Here is a 16,110-nt window from a genome sequence, read left to right as displayed (position 1 = left end):
CTGCTGCTGCTGCCAAGTTTGAGGCCCCGGGGCCTTTCTCGGAGCAGGCCAGTCTGCTGGACCTGGACTTTGACCCCCTCCCACCCGTGACGAGCCCCGTGAAGGCACCCACGCCCTCTGGTCAGGTTGGTTGTGCCCACCATTGCCATGGGCCCACCAGCCTCCAGGTGCCCAACCCTGGGCTCATGTTGCCCATTGGTCATGTGACCCCATCTAGGCCTGGGTCACTGCCCTTCCCCTGGCACCCCAGCCTTCCGCCCTCATCACCTCCTAGTTGTAGGGCAGGGAACAGCCCCTTATCAGCTGGGAGAACTCAGTAGGAGGTCACTGAACACTACCCAGCAACTCTGTGCTCATCTTGCACCCTGGCCTGGGGTCTTGAAGCTCCCTGAGAGGTGTCAGGAGCTCAGTCACCTGCAAACCTTGGAGTCTAGCTGGCTCTGAGCCACTCCTGCACCTGCTGGGCTGGAGGGCCTGGGGGGAGCGGGGGTAGTGTCCCTAGGGACTGCTTGCCACCCTGTCTCTAACCTCTGTGCTAACTGTCCTTCTCGCCCTCACTGCTGCGCTCAGTCAATTCCATGGGATCTCTGGGAGGTAAGCTGTGCATCTGCTCTGTGTCCAGCCCCTGTGGGAGCCACTCTTCCATATGTGTCCGGGCCCACGTGCCTTGGCCTCCTCCTAGCCTGTTCACAGGTGCACACACCCCACACACACCCCACACGCAGCACACACAGGCATGTGCTCAAGCACAGGGAGCTGGTGAGGCCGTCCATCTCCAGCCATTCTGCTGCTGTTCCCTCTGGCAGGCCCTTGGGAAAGGGGATCCTCAGTTTAGCTTGAGACAGGGGTCCCCTGAAACCTGGTCTTGTTTTCATAGCCTGTGAGTGTTTGCCTCCGGACAGAAGCGGGCCGGGGACCCAGGACGGACGAGTGTCCTCAGGGTGTGGGGCAGGAGGGCCTCGGGTGGAAGGTTCTTGCCCTCTCTGAGCTTTCAGGCAGTGGGGAGCTATTTGGGAGGAGGGGGAGAGGGGAGGAATGGATGGTTTGAGAGAGTCAGGGAAGACAGGGTGTGGCTGGGTGCCTTCTGAGAGCAGGGCCTGCAGGCAGGTGCAAGGCCAGCTCACACAGGACCCGTGTCACTGTCACCTGATAGCTCAGGACACAGAGGCTCAGGGAGGGCTTGGTACTTGCCCAAGAACTGGTCATGGTAGAGCCAGAATTCCAACAGGGTTTCCTGGGCTCTGTCCCTGAGACCCCCTGATAAAGGCAGAGACACTGGGAGGGGCAGGCGGGTGTGCAGGTGCCCTTGGGGCACCCGCTGGCAGCCCCGGCTCCTGGGAGCTCTGGAGGCTCCATGGCAGGATTTCCCTGTGGAGGAGGCTAGAAAAAGCCAGCCTGGTGTGGGCTGCAGGGCCATTTTGACAAGTGGGTTTTGGTAGGTGCCAAGCTTGGGCAGCAGACACCCTGCCTGTCCCTTTGGCAGTGATAAGAGAGAGGATGTGGGAGGCGGGTGGCCAGCCGGGCTCTGCTGGTACCCACCCTGCCCCACCAACCCCAGCCGCTGGTGACATCTTCTCTCGTCTTGTGATCCTGCCCATTGTCCTTCCACCCCGGCCTCCCCTCCCCCTCCCTGTTCTCTCCTCGTGGCCTGTTACCAGCCCACAGAGAGTCCAGCCGGCAGCCTGCCTTCCGGGGAGCCCAGCGCTGCCGAGGGCACCTTTGCTGTGTCCTGGCCCAGCCAGACGGCCGAGCCGGGGCCTGCCCAAGTAAGTGCCCACCTCCAGCCCCTGTCTGGCTTGTCCCCAGTCTCTGGGGGTGCAGCATGGAAGGAGAGCCCCGAGGAGGGGTTGCAGGAGGGACCAGGCCACCATGGATGTGAGGGTGAGGACAGTGTCCTGAGCTAGGCTGCCCCAGCATGGGCTTGTCACCAAGGCTGCCAGGGGTGAGTGAGCACAGCTGGGCACATCAGCCCCTCCTGCTCACCCACCCCAGCCCAGCCTCCCAGCACAGCCTCCCAGTGCAGCCTCCCAGACCAGCCTCCCAGCTCAGGCCTCCCAGAGTAGGAGGAGGAGCGTTTAGAGCACCTACTGGTTTATGCCAGGCACTTTCCAGAATCTTCTCATTTAATCTTCATTGTCACCTTGCCAGCCAGACACCTCCTCCTTTGACAGATGAGGAGATGGGGGACTAGAAGGGTTGAGTCACTTGGTTCCAGCACTCAGAAGTGGCCAAGTCTGAGTGTTGGCCCAGGTCAGCCCAGCTCTGGGGCCCCTGCAGGGCCTGCTGTGGTGCCCGTGCTGTGCCACACCCTTCTTGGGTTTGGGCTGCACACAGGCTGCACCGCACTGCCTGTGCTTGGTTGTGCTCAGGCTGGGACAGATGTGTGCTGCTGTCCCCTGCCATGGACCGTCTGTAGGTTCAGAAAGCTCCTGCCACCTGCCAGGCCAAGCAGGGTGGGCGGGCGGTGGCTGTGGTTGGGTGAGGTCTTGGTGCCGAGAGGGCAGGGCCTGTGAGGCGGGGTTGGGGGTGGCACTCCGGGGCTTGCACTGGGCGTCTTCACAGCATGCCACTGACATCCCTGGGCGTGCCAGCGCCTACTCTTCAGCTGCTTCCCGGGCCCAGGCCTGACCTGTCCAGCAGGGGCTCCCTGGATTCTTCGAGGCACTGGGCGGCTCTAGACCCTGCTGCCAGCCAGGCGATGCCGCCAGCCCTCTCACTTGGGTGCTGCCCTCCTGTGGCCTGTTTCCTGTGTCCTGATTGTGTCCTGTCGTGTGTCTGACCCCGAGCCGGCATTTATGTTGCAGCCAGCAGAGGCCTCGGAGGTGGCGGGTGGGACCCAACCTGCGGCTGGAGCCCAGGAGCCAGGGGAGACGGCGGCAAGTGAAGCAACCTCCGTAAGACAGCAGGGACAAATCCCTGCCTTTTCCTCCCTGCCGCCCGCCTGCCTGCCCGGGGCTCCCCTGTGGCCCCTGCTGCTGCTGGTCCAGGCCTGGCTCCTGTTGAGGAAGCTGGAGGCGGGCTGGTCTGGCACCAGGCACAGACACCTTTCTCCCCTCCCCGCCCCTCTTCTCGGTGGCCCTGGCTGTCCCTGGACCACCTCCCTGCCCACCTGACCCGTACCTCTGCCACCAGAGCTCTCTTCCTGCTGTCGTGGTGGAGACCTTCCCAGCAACTGTGAATGGCACCGTGGAGGGCGGCAGTGGGGCCGGGCGCCTGGACCTGCCCCCAGGTTTCATGTTCAAGGTGAGCCCAGAGCCTCTGACTACTGCAGTCTCTCAGTGCTCTGGTGGGCAGGTGAAGACCCTGAGCCTCAGGAGGCTCTGTGGTTTGCCCAAAGTCGTGCGGGTGCTACTAGGTCACTCCCAGCTGGCGAGGTGGCATCTGAGTCCCATCCCGTCCTGCTGCTTTTGAGCACTCCGGGTCTCCATATCACCACCTGCACCTCCCATTCATGAGGCCCTTGCTCTGTGCAGGGCTGGAGGTGGGATGGAAGGTCTGACTCGACGTCCGCATCCTCCGCAGGTACAGGCCCAGCACGACTACACGGCCACCGACACAGACGAGCTGCAGCTCAAGGCTGGCGACGTGGTGCTGGTGATCCCCTTCCAGAACCCTGAAGAGCAGGTGAGGGCTGGGCGGGGCCACCAGAGCTCAGGGGCACCACAGGCAACCTGGCTTCAGCTGGCACCGCCGTGGCGGGGACAGGCCAGCAGGGGGCAGCAGAGGCTCGCGAGCACCAGGCCCCCGCGCCGACTGCTCCTCCCAGCCCTCCACGTCTGGCCTTTTCCTCTCCTCTCCCGTTCCTCCGCCCCTCTCCTGTTAGGCCTCTCTGTCCCTGTCACCATACCCCCTTCTTCCTGTAGCCTCTGCTTTCTTCTCCCCACGTCCCGCTTTGCTCAGGCGCTCTCAGCTCTGCCTCTGTCTCTCCCCTTCTCTCCTGGTGGTCGTGCCTGAGGCCTGCCTTCCTCCCGAGGCACGATGCTTGACTCCTCCTGCCCCGCCCACAAGGTGCCCACCCCGCGGTGGCTGGAGCACTGGTTGGGCTCATGAAGCCCCGTATGCCGTCCCTCGAGGTGGGCCCTGCCCTGTCCACGCAGGGCCATGGGTCTCCCAGCTGTGTCCCCAGCTGAGGCTCACCCAAGATGCCTTCCAGACCCTTCTCCTCCTGCTGTGGCTTCGTGTTAATCTCCTGGAAGTGAGGGCTCCTGCTGAGCCTGGGCAGGTGCTAAGTGTGTCCTTTCTGGGTCTGGAATCCTCCTGGATCTGGGTCAGTTTCCCCACCCAGGGGGCCTTGGACTCTTGGCAGGAGCCTCCCTGCTGTGTAGAACCAGCTTTGCTTATGCGGGGGTCGGTGGTGCATGTGGGCATCTGGCTCCCTCCATGGCTCAGCCCCTGAGCACCTCGGGCTGTGCACAGAGGGCCTGGCCGGCCTCTTCCTGCTTCCAGAGAACACGTTTAGCCATCAGCGCATCTGTATGAATGGGTTGTCAGAGCGGCTCAGGGTGATAGTGGGTCTGGCTGGGTCTTGGATGAGGCCGACCCTACTGGGAGTCCTGGGCTGGGATGCAATGGTACCAGGTACTTACTGAGGTCTGGGGCAGGAGGCCCGAGGGATGAGGACCTCCTGGGCCTGGCACTGATTCGGCTGTTTCTCCTATGCCCCCAGCTCTTCACAGACCTCCCAGTGGGCCAGCTCTGGCTGGGTAGGATTTCAAGCTGACTCCTACCCGGAGCCCACAGTGGGAGTTGCCCTGGGGTGCTGGAAGGGGCTCAGATAGGGCACGAGTAAGGTCTGTGACGAGGTTGACAATGACAGAGGGAAATAACAAAGAGCCGGGTAGGCCCCAGGCACAGCCCAGCTGCAGGGGCAGCCTCGGACCAGCCACTGTCAGGAGTGGATGGCCACGCAGCTGCCCGCCACCCGCCTGGGGCCCGGGGCCTGTCAGCACTCCTGGAGAAGGCCATGCGGGAGTCAGAATTGAAGCAAAGGGCAAGTCGAAATTGGAGGGACTGGTGGGATGGCCCTGAGTCCCTCTAGAACTTGTAACTTGTCACTCCCAAAACACTCTGGGGTGGTTTGAAAAGCCTGGAAGCTTGGAAGGGCTGATGTGCTCTGCATGCCCCCAGGGCTGGGGAGCCTCTTGACCAGTATTGAAGGAGTTGTTTAGACAGACCAGAGAGCAGTGGGACTCACCAAAACCAGCCACTGCAGACGACAGGCCAGCTTCTGTGGTGCCTGTTGGCAGGGGCCTAAGCCAGCAGCATCGGGGAGTGCTGCCTGGAGGAGGTGTTCTCAAGGTGGGCTTGGCAGGCTAAGGGGCCAAGAACAGCAGGGGGAGGGGCCGTCTTCCCAGTAGGTTGGAGTGGGATGCGTGCCCTGTGGGTTGGAGCCCCTTGCTCATCCCTGTGTGACCCGGTGCTCTGCCCCTCAGGATGAAGGCTGGCTCATGGGCGTGAAGGAGAGCGACTGGAACCAGCACAAGGAGCTGGAGAAGTGCCGCGGGGTCTTCCCCGAGAACTTCACGGAGAGGGTCCCGTGACGGCGGGGCCCGGGCAGCCTCTGGGCTTGTGAAGAACACCTCCTCCCGAAAAATGTGTGGTTCTTTTTTTTTGTTTTGTTTTGTTTTAATCTTTTGAAGAGCAAAGGGAAATCAAGAGGAGACCCCCAGGCAGAGGGGCGTTCTCCCAAAGATTAGGTCGTTTTCCAAAGAGCCGCGTCCTGGCAAGTCCGGCGGAACTCACCAGTGTTCCTGAAGCTGCTGTGTCCCCTAGTTGAGTTCCTGGCGCCCCTGCCCGTGCCCGCATGTGTGCCTGGCCGCAGGGCGGGGCTGGGGGCTGCCGAGCCACCATGCTTGCCTGAAGCTTCGGCCGTGCCACCCGGGCAAGGGTCCTCTTTTCCTGGCAGCTGCTGTGGGTGGGGCCCAGACACCAGCGTAGCCTGGCCCTGCCCCGCAGATGGTCTGTGTGCTGTTTGAAAATAAATCTTAGTGTTCAAAACAAAATGAAACCAAAAAAATGATAAAAACACTCGGAAAACGCTTGTGTATTTGTTCTCCCTCTTCTTGTCCATGAGTGCGGATGGAGCCGTATTATCTGTGGCTTTCTTATCAAGATGGCTTCAGCCCCTGGCCCCTGGGATTTTTAGGAGTGGTCAGCTGGAGGTCAGGGACTGCGGGCTTGGGTGAGGGGGTTTGGTGAGCCATCTGTGCCCAAGAAGTCCATTGAATGCTGTCCTAAGTGACTTTTTTTTTTTTTAAGACGGAGTCTTGCTGTGTCGCCCAGGCTGGAGTGCAGTGGCGCGATCTCGGCTCACTGCAAGCTCCGCCTCCCGGGTTCACGCCATTCTCCCGCCTTAGCCTCCGAGTAGCTGGGACTACAGGCGCCCGCCACCATGCCCGGCTAGTTTTTTGTATTTTTAGTAGAGACGGGGTTTCACCATGTTAGCCACGATGGTCTGGATCTCGTGATCCACCTGCCAAGTGACCTTTTTAATTTAATTTAATTTGTTTAGGACAGAGTTTTGCTCTTGTCGCCCAGGCTGGAGTGCAATGGCGAGACCTCGGCTCACTGCAACCTTTTGCTCCTGGGTTCAAGCAATTCTTCTGCCTCAGTCTCCTGAGTAGCTGGGATTATAGGTGTGAGCCACCACACTGGGCTAATTTTGTATTTTTAGTAGAGATGGGGTTTCACCATGTTGGCCAGGCTGGTCTCGAACTCCTGATCTCAGGTGATCCACCTGCCTCGGACTCCCAAAGTGCTGGGATTACAAGTGTGAGCCACCATGCCGGGTGACCTTATTTCTAATAAACGCATGAGAACCTGTGGGTCAGATACCAGGACTCCCTTTCACAGATGAGGAAGCTGAGGCCCACGGAGGTCCAGTTACTGGCAGGTGAGTGGTGGCACTGGGCTGTGGGTCTGAGCACTTGACTCCAGACCAAGGGCAATGCTTGTGTCTGGTGGGACTGGAAGGGCCTGGGTTGGGGACAGGCATGCTGGCCTGGCTTGTCCCTCATCTCATGACCCCTGCCGACCCTGCCCTGGGCACTTCAGTTCCATCGGCAGACTCTGACAGGTCTGAGCAGCCGAGACAAACAGCAGTGGAGCACCAGCTTCCCAGGAGCTGCGGGGGCTGTGCCCATGGACCCACGGAGCAGTGTGCACTCCCAGGTGGAAGGAGCTCATGGCTCCTTTTAATACTAGTTACAGCCAGTGAGTGAGGTAACTGTCACAGTCTGAGCTTTATTCCAGGGTAAAGCCCCTGGGCTTTGCTTTAGGTGGCAGGATTGTCATTGCTGTGGCCCTGCCTGGTCCTGTGGGGGGCAGATAGTGTTGGCTTTGCCATCCATGGCTTCCAGGAGCAGTGGAAGTCACAGCAGCTGGGACAGAGTCCCGTTCTGGTTGCCCCTGCTTGGAGAGCTCCCACCCTTCCTGCCTGCCTTCACTGCCTCCTTCGTTGCTTCCTCCCTGGCAGCCTCATTTCCCTGCCCAAGGTCCACTGCTCATTGTGGGTGGAGCCGGCTTGGAGCCCAGCCCACTTCCGAGCTTGGGTGCACGTGCCCTGGGCTTTGTGAGGTGTGCAGCCACAGTGCCATCACGGGGAGTCGTTGCTTTTATTTCAACCTGAAAATTAAAAAACAAAACAAAATAAAAACAAACCTCATCTAAAACACATTCTCCAGGAGAAAGCATTTAGATTACGTTTTATGACAATATAAGATTCCAAGAAATGTCCCATGGCAGCTTTCAGCTTTACCCCCAGCCCTCGCCACTGGGGTCAGGAGCAGCCCTGCTCTGTACCACATGGTCAGGGCCTGCAGGGAGCTTCTTGCCAGAGGGAGCGGGCCAGGATCGGGGATGGGGAGCCTGTGGCTCCAGAGGGAGGGAGGCCAGGTGGGAGGTTCCCACGCTGCTGGGGAGGGGCAGCGGCCCAAAGTCTGAACTGAGATGTGTGTCTGGGAGCCAGGGTGTCACTAGGTTCATGGCAGTGCAAGGGGCATTCAGAGCCAGGCAGCATGAACAACAGGCCAGTGAGCTGAAGCGCCAGGCAGAGCAGAAGGCCCAGGCCAGGATGGGATGGAGGAAATAGCAACAGGCAGAGTGAAGGTGAGCCACGGTGGAGGCCGGGAGAGGTGCGGGCTGCTCTCCGTGCCTGGCAGCTGGACATGTAATGTCCCGGAGGGCTTGGCAGTCTGGCTTGATTTGGGCTGACGTGGCCATGGAGGCCCAGACCCTGGGCAGGGCTCCTGACTCTCAGAGCAGGCAGGCCAGGGCTGTGGCTTCTGGGACTTATCTGAGGCCTTGCAGACCCCACACCCTGGGAGGCCCGAGCATGAGTTTGGGAAGAGTTCCACCGCGGGCAGCCCTCTGTGTGGCTCCCCACCAGCCTCCCGGAGCCAGCGCCTGGTCGGTGCGACAGTGGGGGTTTGGAGCCAGGACTGGAGAGTGAGGTCTAGGAAGGCCACCCCTTGTGTGGGGGCTGTGGGGTGGGCTGCAGCACCCCAGGTGCCTGAGGGAGGGCCGGGCCCTTCATGGAGGCGTTCTCATGGCTTCCTGAAAGGTGTGGGCCACTTTTGAAGCCCCATGGAAATCTTTAGAAAATCAATTTACTTATTTATAACTCTATGTTACAAACTCGTTTGCTGGCAGGAGCAGGGTTTTGAGTTATGGAACTTGGAAGCTAAAATGATCACACACACACCTTATCAGTGCAACTGGCCTGGAGGCCTCAGGCCCGGTACCAGTTCCAATGTCAGAGTCTCTCAGAAGCGTACGGACCAGTGCAGGCAGTGACCCTGCTCCCCACCCTCCTGCCAGTTCCCCGGCTTCCACCGCGGCCTGAACACTGGCCTTGCTGCTGGCCCGGCCTCTCGGCCCTTGTCCTTGATTGGATATGGTAATCGTGTTGGTGTTGCTTCTCTCAGTTTTGCTGGCCTGAAGATCCTTGGCCCTGCCTCTGGGAATTTAAGTGCCCATACCCCTGGCCTCAGTCACCCCAACACCAGGTGGCATACAGGGATGTCATGAGGGTGGCCAAACACTGGGTCCCTCTGCTCAGCTGCCATGGCTGGTGCGCTGGGTGCTGGGTGGCTGTGGCTCAGGCCCTCCGAGATGCTCTCGGCCCCCTTGGCCTCTGGGCAGCAGCTTCATCTTGGGGCTGAGTAGTTCCAAGTTTGATACCTGCACACTTCCTTCTGAGAAGCACCCAGGAAATTATTATTTTTTTGCATCATTGAATCCTGAGCCAGTTGCTGTGGCCTGGGGTGGCACTTGTAGATTGGCTCAAGACAAACAGGGTCTGGAGCTGGAGTTGGGCTGAACTGGGTGAGGGGGGGTGAACACCTGAATGAAAATTGGGGTGAGGCTTCTGAGGAGAAGGGGAGACAGACAGATTCTAGGAGCTCAGATCTGGGAATGTGCACTCCATGGTGGCTTCCAGAAAGGGCCCTGAGACTAGGGAACTTGCCTGTATGGGAACTGCGAGAAGATGTGTGAACGTGTGTGTGTGTGTGTGTGTGAATGTGAATGTAAATGTGTGTGGATGAGTGTGAATGTGTGAATGTGTTCGTGACTATAAATGTAAATGTGTAACTGAATGAGTGTAAATGTGTGAATGTGTTAGTGTAAATGTGTGAGTGAATAGATGAATGTGAACATGTGAGTGTATATGAGTATAAATGTGTGAATATATGTGTGTAAATGTGGGAGTGTGTGTGAATGGGCAAATGTGTGTGTGTGTGAATGTGTGTATGTGAGTAAATGTGTGAATGTGTGAGTGTGAAGGTGTGTGAATGGGTCAGATAATGTGAGAGTGAATGTGTGTGAATGGTGAGTGTGAATGTGTGTGTGTGCTTGAGAATAGGTGTGAATGTGCATGTGAACGTGTGCAAATGTGTGAGTGTGAAGGTATGGGTGTGAGTGTGAATGTGTGTGAATGTGTGAGTGTGAATGTGTGCAAATGTGAGTGTGAAGGTGTGGGTGTGTGACTGTGTGCATGTGAGTGAAGGTGTGGGTGTGTGAATGTGTGAATGTGTGAATGTGTGAGTGTGGATGTGAGTGTGAATGTGTGTGGATGTGAGTGTGAAAGTGTGTGGATGTGAGTGTGAAAGTGTGAGTGTGAGTGTGAATGTGTGTGAAGGTGTGGGTGTGAGTGTGAATGTGTGTGAATGTGAGTGTGAAGGTCTGGGTGTGAATGTGTGAATGGGTCAGAGAATGTGTGAATGTGCATGTGAATGGTGTGAATGTGTGCGTGTGTGTGCATGAGAACAGGTGTGAATGTGCGTGTGAATGTGTGAGTGTGAATGTGTGTGAATGTGTGAGTGTGATGGTGTGGGTGTGAGTGTGAATGTGTGTGAATGTGTGTGAAGGTGTGGGTGTGAGTGAATGTGTGTAAATGAGTGTGAATGTGTGAAGGCATGGGTGTGTGAATGTGTGTGAATGTATGAGTGTGAAGGTGTGGATGTGAATGTGTGAATGGGTCAGAGGAATATGAGTGTGAATGTGTGTGAATGAGTGTGAAGGTGTGGGTGTGAGTGTGAATGTGTGTGAATGAGTGTGAATGTGTGTAAATGTGTGAGTGTGAAGGTGTGGGTGTGAGTGTGAATGTGTGTGAATGAGTGTGAATGTGTGTAAATGTGTGAGTGTGAAGGTGTGGGTGTGAGTGTGAATGTGTGTGAATGAGTGTGAATGTGTGTAAATGTGTGAGTGTGAAGGTGTGGGTGTGAGTGTGAATGTGTGTGAATGAGTGTGAATGTGTGTAAATGTGTGAGTGTGAAGGTGTGGGTGTGAGTGTGAATGTGTGTGAATGAGTGTGAATGTGTGTAAATGTGTGAGTGTGAAGGTGTGGGTGTGAGTGTGAATGTGTGTGAAAGTGTGAGTGTGAAGGTCTGGGTATGAATGTGTGAATGGGTCAGAGAATGTGTGAATGTGCATGTGAATGGTGTGAATGTGCTAGTGTGTGTGCATGAGAGTAGGTGTGAATGTGCGTGTGAATGTGGATGTTTGTGAATGTGTGTGAATGTGTGAGTGTGAAGATGTGGGTGTGAGTGTGAATGTGTGTGAATGTGTGAGTGTGAAGATGTGGGTGTGAGTGTGAATGTGTGAGTGTGAATGTGCGTGAATGTGTGAGTGTGAAGGTGTGGGTGTGATTGTGAATGTGTGTGAATGAGTGTGAATGTGTGTGGATGTGTGTGAAGGTGTGGGTGTGAGTGTGAATGTGTGTGGATGTGTGAGTGTGAATGGGTCAGAGAATATGAGTGTGAATGTGCATGTGAATGGTGTGAATGTGTGCATGAGAGTAGGTGTGAATGTGCGTATGAATGTGCAAGTATGTGTGTGGATGTGTGAGTGTGAATGTGTGTGGATGTGTGAGTGCAAAGGTGTGGAGTGTGAATGTGTGAATGAGTGTGAATGTGTTAGTGTGAAGTGTGGGTGTATGAATGTGTGTGAGTGTGAAGGTGTGGTGTGAATGTGTGAATGGGTCAGAGAATGTGAGTGTGAATGTGTGTGAATGGTGAGGTGAATGTGTGTGCGAGTGTGCATGCATGTGAATAGGTGTGAATGTGCGTGTGAATGTGCAAGTGTGAATGTGCGTGGATGTGTGAGTGTGAAGGTGTGGGTGTGTGAATGTGTGTGAATGAGTGTGAATATGTGTGAATGTGGGAGTGTGAAGGTGTGGGTGTGAGTGTGAACTGTGAATAGTGAGGTGAATGTGTGTGTGCATGAGAATAGGTGTGAATGTGCATGTGAATGTGTGAGTGAATGTGTGTGGATGTGTGAGTGTGAAGGTGTGGGTGTGAATGTGTGAATGGGTCAGAGAATGTGAGTGTAAATGTGTGTGAATGGTTAGGTGAATGTGTGTGCGAGTGTGTGTGCATGTGAATAGGTGTGAATGTGTGAGTGTGAATATGTGTGAAATGGTGAGTGTAAATGTGAGTGTGAATGGGTCAGTGAGTGCGAGTGTGCATCTGTGTGTAAACGTATGTGAATGGCTGTGAGTGTGAATGTGTGCACAAGTGTATGTGCGAATGTGTGCACGTGTGAATGGCTGAGTGAATGGCGAGTGTGCATGGGAATGGGTGAGTGTGAATGGGCGAGTGCATGTGGGACTTTTCTGAGACCCTTGCTTTATCCAGGCTATGGCTGGCCTGGGGCAGTGTGAGGGCGGAGTGCAGTCGGGCAGCTTTGCTCCTTCGTGTGCCAGGGGAATGCTCACCTGACGACCTGCTGCTCCTGGTCTCAGAAGCTCCTCCGCTGGAGACAGGGTAGACGGATGAGCCCCTCCTCGGCTGGGCTGTTCGGAGGCTTGTGCGCTGGGGATGTGCTGCATCTACAGCTCCAGTGTCCTGAATGGTCATTCAGTCACTCCTGTATCCATTCACTGGCCGTTTCCCAGGCAGGCACTGAGTTACAGAGAAGATTAAAATGCATTGCTCAGTGGACTCGGGACTGCTAGACGAGAGGCGGGAGGCAGCAGGGCTGAAAAGCTTCCCACTGGGTTCAACGCTCACGACTTGGGCGATGGGATCAACCATACCCCAAACCTCAGCATCACGCAATACACCCAGGTAACAAACCTGCACGTGCCTCTGATTCTAAAAGAAAAGTTGAAAAAGAGAAAATAATAAAATGTGGTTCCTACCCCTGAGACGCGCACAGCCTGGGGGAGGCAGAGCAGCAGTGGCCACAGCCGTGCGTCTGGGTGGTGCATCTGAGGTTACCCGGACAGAAGTGGAGTGGGCACCCAGCTTCGCTCAGGGTAGGTGCCCCGGTTGAGGGGCTGGCACCTGGGAGGCCACCTCGGGCAGGGGCAGCCAGTTGAACAGGCAAGTGGACACCAGGTTGGTTGAGCTGGGGAGGCCTGGAGCTCAGGGCAGAGAGGGGCTGGGAAGACGCGAAGGTGCTGGGAGAGCTTACAGAGGAGGCGGAAGGAGGGCCGGGGTGTCTGGTGACCACCACAATTAAGAGGAAGGAAGCCGGCCAGGCACGGTGGCTCATCCCTGTAATCCCAACACTTTCTGAGGCTGAGGTGGGGGGATCACCTGAGGTCAGGAGTTCCAGACCAGCCTGGCTAACATGTCTCTACTTAAAAAAAAAAAAAAAAAAATCAACCAAAAAATCCTCAAAAATTAGCAGGGTGTGGTGGTGCATGCCTGTAATCCCAGCTATTTGGGAGGCTGAGGCAGGAGTACTGCTTGAACCTGGGAGGCAGAGGTTGCAGTGAGAAAGATCAAGCCACTGCACTCCAGCCTGGGTAACAGAACGAGACTCCATCTCAAAAAAAAAAAAAAAAAAAGGAAGGGGGAAGGCTGTAATCCTAGCACTTCGGGAGGCCGAGGTGGTGGATCACCTGATGTCAGGCATTTGGACCAGCCTGACCAACATGCTGAAATCCTGTCTCTACTAAAAATACAAAAATTAGCTGGGCATGGTGGCAGGCTCCTGTAATCCCAGCTACTCAGGAGCCGAGAATCTCTTGAACTAGGGAGGCAGAGGTTGCAGTGAGCTGAGATCCTGTCATTGCACTCCAGCCTGAGCAACAGAGAGAAACTCCGTCTCAAAAAAAAAAAAAAAAAAAAAGAGGAGGGAAGCAGGAGGTTTCACAGGCACTGCCAAGGAGCTGCTCAGTGCCATCCTTAGGAAGAGCTCCCTCCTCAAGAAGCAGCTGTGGTGGATGGGCCGAGAAGGCTGGGAGATTCAGGACAGTGGCCTTGCCCACCTGCTCTCAGGCCCTGGGGATCCATAGAGGGGCCGCCATGGGCCGCCAGGAAACACAGGCAGGCTGCTGCCACCGGTGCTCCTCACCCTGATTATGCAGAAGAGCAAATCACTGAGGAGAGGCCCTTCTTAACTTAATTAAAAAGGATAATTAACAACGGGTGAGGAAGCCACCTTCCTGACAGCCCCAGATGACACCGAGGATTGGCTGCCCACTGGAGGGAGAAGGGCAAAGGCGTGTTCCTCTTTTCCTAGACAGCCAGGGCCAGTGCACAGGGGCAGAGGGCCCTCCAGGCTTGTCATGGAGAGGCTTTGAATCCCAGGCTGGGTAGAGACTTAAAGGCCCCTGTCAATCAGCCCGGGGTGTTTATCTCATGTCCCTGCCCTGTGTGACCTGCAGGGGTGGCCGGAGAGGGGCACAACTCTTCCTTGAAGGAAAGGATAGGCTGGCGGTGGGCCAAGGTTGGTACACAGATGCCATTCAGAGCTAAGGCGGCAGGCTTTTGTCTCCCAAAAGCTGGTGCATCTCCACCTACTTGCAAGTTGCCAGGTCTAGAGGACATGCACTTTCCATGGAGCAGAGTCACAGATGGCTTGGAAGCTCCTGGGGCCATCCTTCATTAGGAACTGAGGACCCGAATCTGTGGCTCAGGGCAGTGTTCTCACCTCCAGGTATCCAGCTGTCCATCTTCCCTCATGCCCGTGGACACCTGGAACTTGAAGTGCCCCTAAGCTGACTTGTCAAGTGTGGGCTGTCCTCGGACTCATTCCACACCCTCCTCTTGGAGCAGATGCTGCTAGCTGCACACTCAATACTCATCCCCTCCGCCTGCCCAGCTGAATTCTGCTTTTGTTCAGGGTGCCAATGCAGTCCACTAAAGTCAGTCATTTTCCCAGCCTTCCTCGCAGCTGTGGGTGGCCGTATAACATAGTCCTGGCCAACAAGATGGGAGAGGGCATCCCTTTGCAAAGGAAACATCAAAGCCTTGCTAAGAAAAAGGCCTTCGGGACAGGTGCAGTGGGTCATGCCTGTAATCCCAGCACTTTGGGAGGCTGAGGCAGGTAGATCACTTGAGGCCAGGAGTTCAAAACCAGCCTGGCCAACATGGGGAAACCCCATCCCCACTAAAAATACAAAAATTAGCTGGGCATGGTGGTGCGCACCTGTAATCTCAGCTACTTGGGAGGCTGAGGCAGGAGAATCACTTGAACCTGGGAGGCGGAGGTTGCAGTGAGCTGAGATCGCACCACCGCACTCTAGCCTGGAAGACAGAGTGAGACTCCGTCCTGCCCCACCGCCCCCCCGCCAAAAATAAAAGGAAAGAAAAGAAAAGAAAAAGGCCTTTGCCTCCTTCTCCTGCCTGGAATGAGAGCCAGAGGTGCAGCAGCCATCTTAGCACCCTGAGGCCACACTCAGGAGGATGAAGAGCCACTCACTGAGGATGGCAGAGCGAGAAGGTGGGGGACGGCTTTGCAGAGAGTGTGCAGTCCAACCCCATGGCTCTCCGTCTGGCTTGTTTTTGTGTGAAACAAATAAAGGCATCGCATCTGTGGGGGTTTTGTGGCTTGAAGCCTCCCTGATTGCTGCTGTGTCCTGCCAGAATCCTTAGATTTGGTCTTTTACAGAGTTCTGCATTGGTTTCTCCCTCCGCTCTGGCCTCTCCTACTTCAGGCCTGGTCAGGCCTGCAGCCTCTGCGGTGTCTTCCTCTAGGCCAGTCTCTGGAGGACACCGTGGCTGTTGGGGTGGTTTTCCTGAACCTCCTTTCTGGCCTCATCGCCCCGTGTTTCAACCCTCCAATAGTCTCCATTGCTCATGCGAGCCCAGATTCCATAACCAGTTCTGGCCCCTGACCAGCTCTTCAGCCCCATCTTCCACTAAAGTTCACTAGAGTTCACCCGGCAGTTGGGCGTTGTTGGCTCTCTGCACGCTCTGAGTTGGCCATGGCAGCCTGCATCCTAATGTGGTTCAAGCCTGTCATCCCGACTGAGCCCAGGTGGGTGGACAGATGGAGGGACAGGCAAACCCACTATAACCTCCAGGAGCCTACTTGCAGACCACAAACCCAGCTTCTCCATCTTTTTTTTTTTTTGAGATGGAGCCTTGCTCTGTTGCCCAGGCTGGAGTGCAGTGGCACAATCTCGGCTTACTGCAAGCTGCGCCTCCTGGGTTCACGCAATTCTCCTGTCTCAGCCTCCCGGGTAGGTGGGACTACAGGTGCCCGCCACCACATCTGGCTAATTTTTGTATTTTTAGTATAGATGGGGTTTCACCATATTGGGCAGACTGGTCTTGAACTCCTGACGTTGTGATCTGCCCACCTTGGCCTCCCAGAGTGCTGGGATTATAGGCGTGAACCACTGTGCCTGGCCTCTTTTTTTTTTTTTTTTTTGAG

General features: G+C 56.3%; 1 protein-coding gene and 1 long non-coding RNA gene across 19 annotated transcripts in view; one reads left to right on the top strand and one right to left on the bottom strand.

Annotated features, from left to right (window-relative positions):
• The window catches only part of BIN1 (bridging integrator 1), a 59,140-nt gene extending 53,103 nt beyond the window's left edge, over positions 1-6,037 (top strand). For 5 of the 18 annotated variants that reach the window (XM_017877330.1, XM_017877326.1, XM_017877324.1 and 2 more), the window contains 4 exons: positions 2,805-2,894; positions 3,133-3,243; positions 3,523-3,624; positions 5,433-6,030. In XM_017877330.1, coding sequence (XP_017732819.1) covers positions 2,805-2,894; positions 3,133-3,243; positions 3,523-3,624; positions 5,433-5,540 — 411 coding nt within the window. In that variant the 3' untranslated portion in view covers positions 5,541-6,030. Of the gene's footprint in view, positions 1-17; positions 126-570; positions 595-1,658; positions 1,767-2,804; positions 2,895-3,132; positions 3,244-3,522; positions 3,625-5,432 lie in introns of all 18 variants that reach the window. The other 13 variants (XM_017877327.1, XM_017877321.1, XM_017877323.1 and 10 more) reach the window with 5 other exon arrangements.
• Positions 6,038-7,222: 1,185 nt separating this feature from the next.
• Positions 7,223-16,110, bottom strand: part of LOC108532997 (uncharacterized) — a 15,104-nt gene continuing 6,216 nt past the window's right edge. The window contains exons 2-3 of the long non-coding RNA XR_001886617.1: positions 12,215-12,401; positions 7,223-7,623 (exon numbers count right to left, since the gene is read on the bottom strand). This is a non-coding gene — a long non-coding RNA (uncharacterized LOC108532997). The remainder of the gene's footprint in view (positions 7,624-12,214; positions 12,402-16,110) is intronic.

Source organism: Rhinopithecus bieti, unplaced genomic scaffold, assembly GCF_001698545.2.
Source record: "Rhinopithecus bieti isolate Rb0 unplaced genomic scaffold, ASM169854v2 scaffold_10223, whole genome shotgun sequence".
Lineage (NCBI taxonomy): Eukaryota > Metazoa > Chordata > Mammalia > Primates > Cercopithecidae > Rhinopithecus > Rhinopithecus bieti.
The sequence above is the reverse complement of the archived record's forward strand: the minus strand, read 5'-3'. Positions and strand labels throughout refer to the sequence as shown.